This window comes from Tupaia chinensis, unplaced genomic scaffold (genome assembly GCF_000334495.1).
Source record: "Tupaia chinensis unplaced genomic scaffold, TupChi_1.0 Scaffold141490_1, whole genome shotgun sequence".
NCBI classification, from domain to species: Eukaryota; Metazoa; Chordata; class Mammalia; order Scandentia; family Tupaiidae; genus Tupaia; species Tupaia belangeri.
Window position 1 is genome coordinate 799,558 of NW_006201352.1, and position 2,504 is coordinate 802,061.

Below are 2,504 nucleotides of genomic sequence, written 5' to 3' on the forward strand. Positions count from 1 at the left end.
ATGCCTGGATATGAAGTGAACTGTGTTTATTTTGAAGAGATAATGAATCGACATGATTTTACAAGACACAGGATAAGAAGAATGAAATATGAAGAACCCCCCCCACTCTCAACACTGTTGCTTGCTCCAAAGCAAGGATCAATTTCGACCCACTTTCATAGTCTGTGAATGTACACGTGAACATACATCGCAGCTGTCTTGTACCCAAGATGCCATTGCCACGCTGTTTGGCACCTCCCTCTGAGCTACAGAAAAGTCCAGCTGGTGTGCTATGGACACACCCGGATTTACTCAAGCAACTTTCTGCTGACAGGCAATGAGGTATTTCCAGTGTTGAATACAAGGCTGCGATTCAACACTGCACACACGTCTTCGTGTAAGTCCACACACAAGTTTCTCTGGTAAATTCTTAAGACGTAAAGCCGGGGAACATCTTTCATTTTAATGGATTTCTTCAAACGGGTGTTAAATCAGCTCTCCAAGGGACCTCAAGGCGCAGCTGAGATGAAGACGTGCAAAGCTACGACCGCTAAGGATCTTTCCTGACACTGAGCGCGATTCGGTAAGACTTAAATCACACCCGGCCCACCCGGGCGGCGGGTTCGGGTCGCCTCCCCCCGGAGACCTCGGCACGGCTCGGAGCGCGGGAAGGCGCCTCACCTGGCCCGGCATCGCCTTCGCGGTCCAGCGCGGCCTCGGCGTCGGGCGGGAGCAAGTACCGTCGCCGAAGCTGCTCTCGGGCCCGAGGGGCGTCCATCTTGGTACCGCACCAAACGCGACGGAAGTGACGCAAAACGCACCGGCACTTCCGGGGCCGGGGCTCGGGGCAAGGTCTCCCGACGTGGCCGGGGAGACTACTGTCTTAGCGGTGTTAGCGGGTGAGGGGCTAGCGTGGGGTCGGCGTTATGAACACTGCGCTCAAATCTACGAGAACGTTTCGAATCTTAAACTACTGATCTCCTCCGGTCGAAAGTGCCCCGAGTTTATTCCGACCTACGGAAGCCCGGATGCGTGCGGGGCCCCGTTGTGCTGCCCGAGACGCTTCCCTCCGCAGCCTCCAGGCTCGGAGATGCCAAACCCTAGAAATAACCCGCCTTCCAGGCTTCGACTCTCAGCCTCCAGCGTCTTCTACTCTTGACTTCAGAAGTCAACTTGCTAGATTTGAAAGGGCAGCGTGCAACCCCAGGAGAAAGAAGAGCGCTAGACCCGGCACCTGGACCTGGCGCTGTCCCCCTGTGGGACTTGGGTGATGCATAAACGCTGAATCTGTTTCCTCCTCGGTGCAGCGGGGATGATACTTGCCTCCGTACTTCTTGTGGTCTTTAAATTAAGAGTGTAGACACGTATGTGACTCATGTGAGCCCTCTTCTCCCCAGTTGTGAGAAATTGACCCAGCCAGGACCAGGGGAATTAAGTTACTTTTCCAGCAAAATGCCATTTCACGCACATAAACCGAGTGTCACCAGTAAACAAACTTTTCTCTTTCAATAATTCTGTTCGTTACCCTCCCAACCTTTTTCTACCAGTGCATGTGCTGAGAAATTTTGTGTTTAACCTTTCAAATGTTTACTGAGCACCTTCTGTTTGCTGGGAACTGCTGGGACCACAGGAGGCAGTGGAGATAAAGACAGTAAGACATTGGCCTTGCACTTGAGCTCCTGATCAAAGATCACTACAGAGACATCCTTTAAGGTAATGCTGTGTTTATAAATGTACAGAAGCAACTCATTATCTCAGCCAAAAAATAATTTTGGAGACCTACATGTGGTTAGTGGTGAAGACAAAGGTGAGTGACTAGTGAAGAGACAGCTTCAATACAGTGTCATAATAGAAATACGAATATAGGCAGTACAAATCTGGGAGTACGAATAAAAGGCAGTTTATTCTGCTGAGGTGTAGCAAGGAGCAGGGAGAATAGTTTGTGGTGGATCGAATATGGGAATGGATAGCCCAGAAAGCCACATGGGATTTAAAATATGAATGAGTAGGAATTGTTTAATATCTTCTATATGTCATGGGCATTTGTAAAAGGAAATTTAATAAACAGGGTGTCAAGTTTCTACTGATTTATGTCTATCATTTCTTCAGCCTTTCACACTCTTTGAAGCAAAGGACTTAACAGCTGGCAGGTCATATTGGCTTTCTAAACAATACTTTTTTTTTTTTTTTTTTTAGTATTTTTTAATTTCTTTTTCTTTCCAGACTCCTAGAGAACTGGGATTCATCTCTTCAAAGCCAGCCGGGGTCTTTGCCCTCCCTTCCTCTTTCTCTAGTTCAGGATTAGAGCCTTGTTAATAGGAAGTGAATTCATCCCATCAAATACAGCCTTCTGTTGATTGTCTCCTTGAGAAAGGGTCAGTGCGGGGTCTCCCTCGAAACCAAATATTCCCTAGAGCATCGCAGCGATTCCAGAGTTTCCATACATGGTATGTTCAGGTCTGATCAAATTTCCCTTTTAATAGTTTCAGGGCCTTTGTATTTAGATCTGAAATCCTTCCAGCCTC

The 2,504-nt window shown here is 48.0% G+C and overlaps 1 protein-coding gene across 1 annotated transcript in view; it reads right to left on the reverse strand.

Moving 5' to 3' along the window:
- Window positions 1-769, reverse strand: part of TMEM128 (transmembrane protein 128) — an 18,862-nt gene extending 18,093 nt beyond the window's left edge. The window contains exon 1 of the mRNA XM_014581984.2: window positions 661-769. Within this exon, the coding sequence (XP_014437470.1) occupies window positions 661-757 (97 nt within the window). The 5' untranslated portion in view covers window positions 758-769. The remainder of the gene's footprint in view (window positions 1-660) is intronic.
- Between the last annotated feature and the right edge of the window lie 1,735 nt (window positions 770-2,504).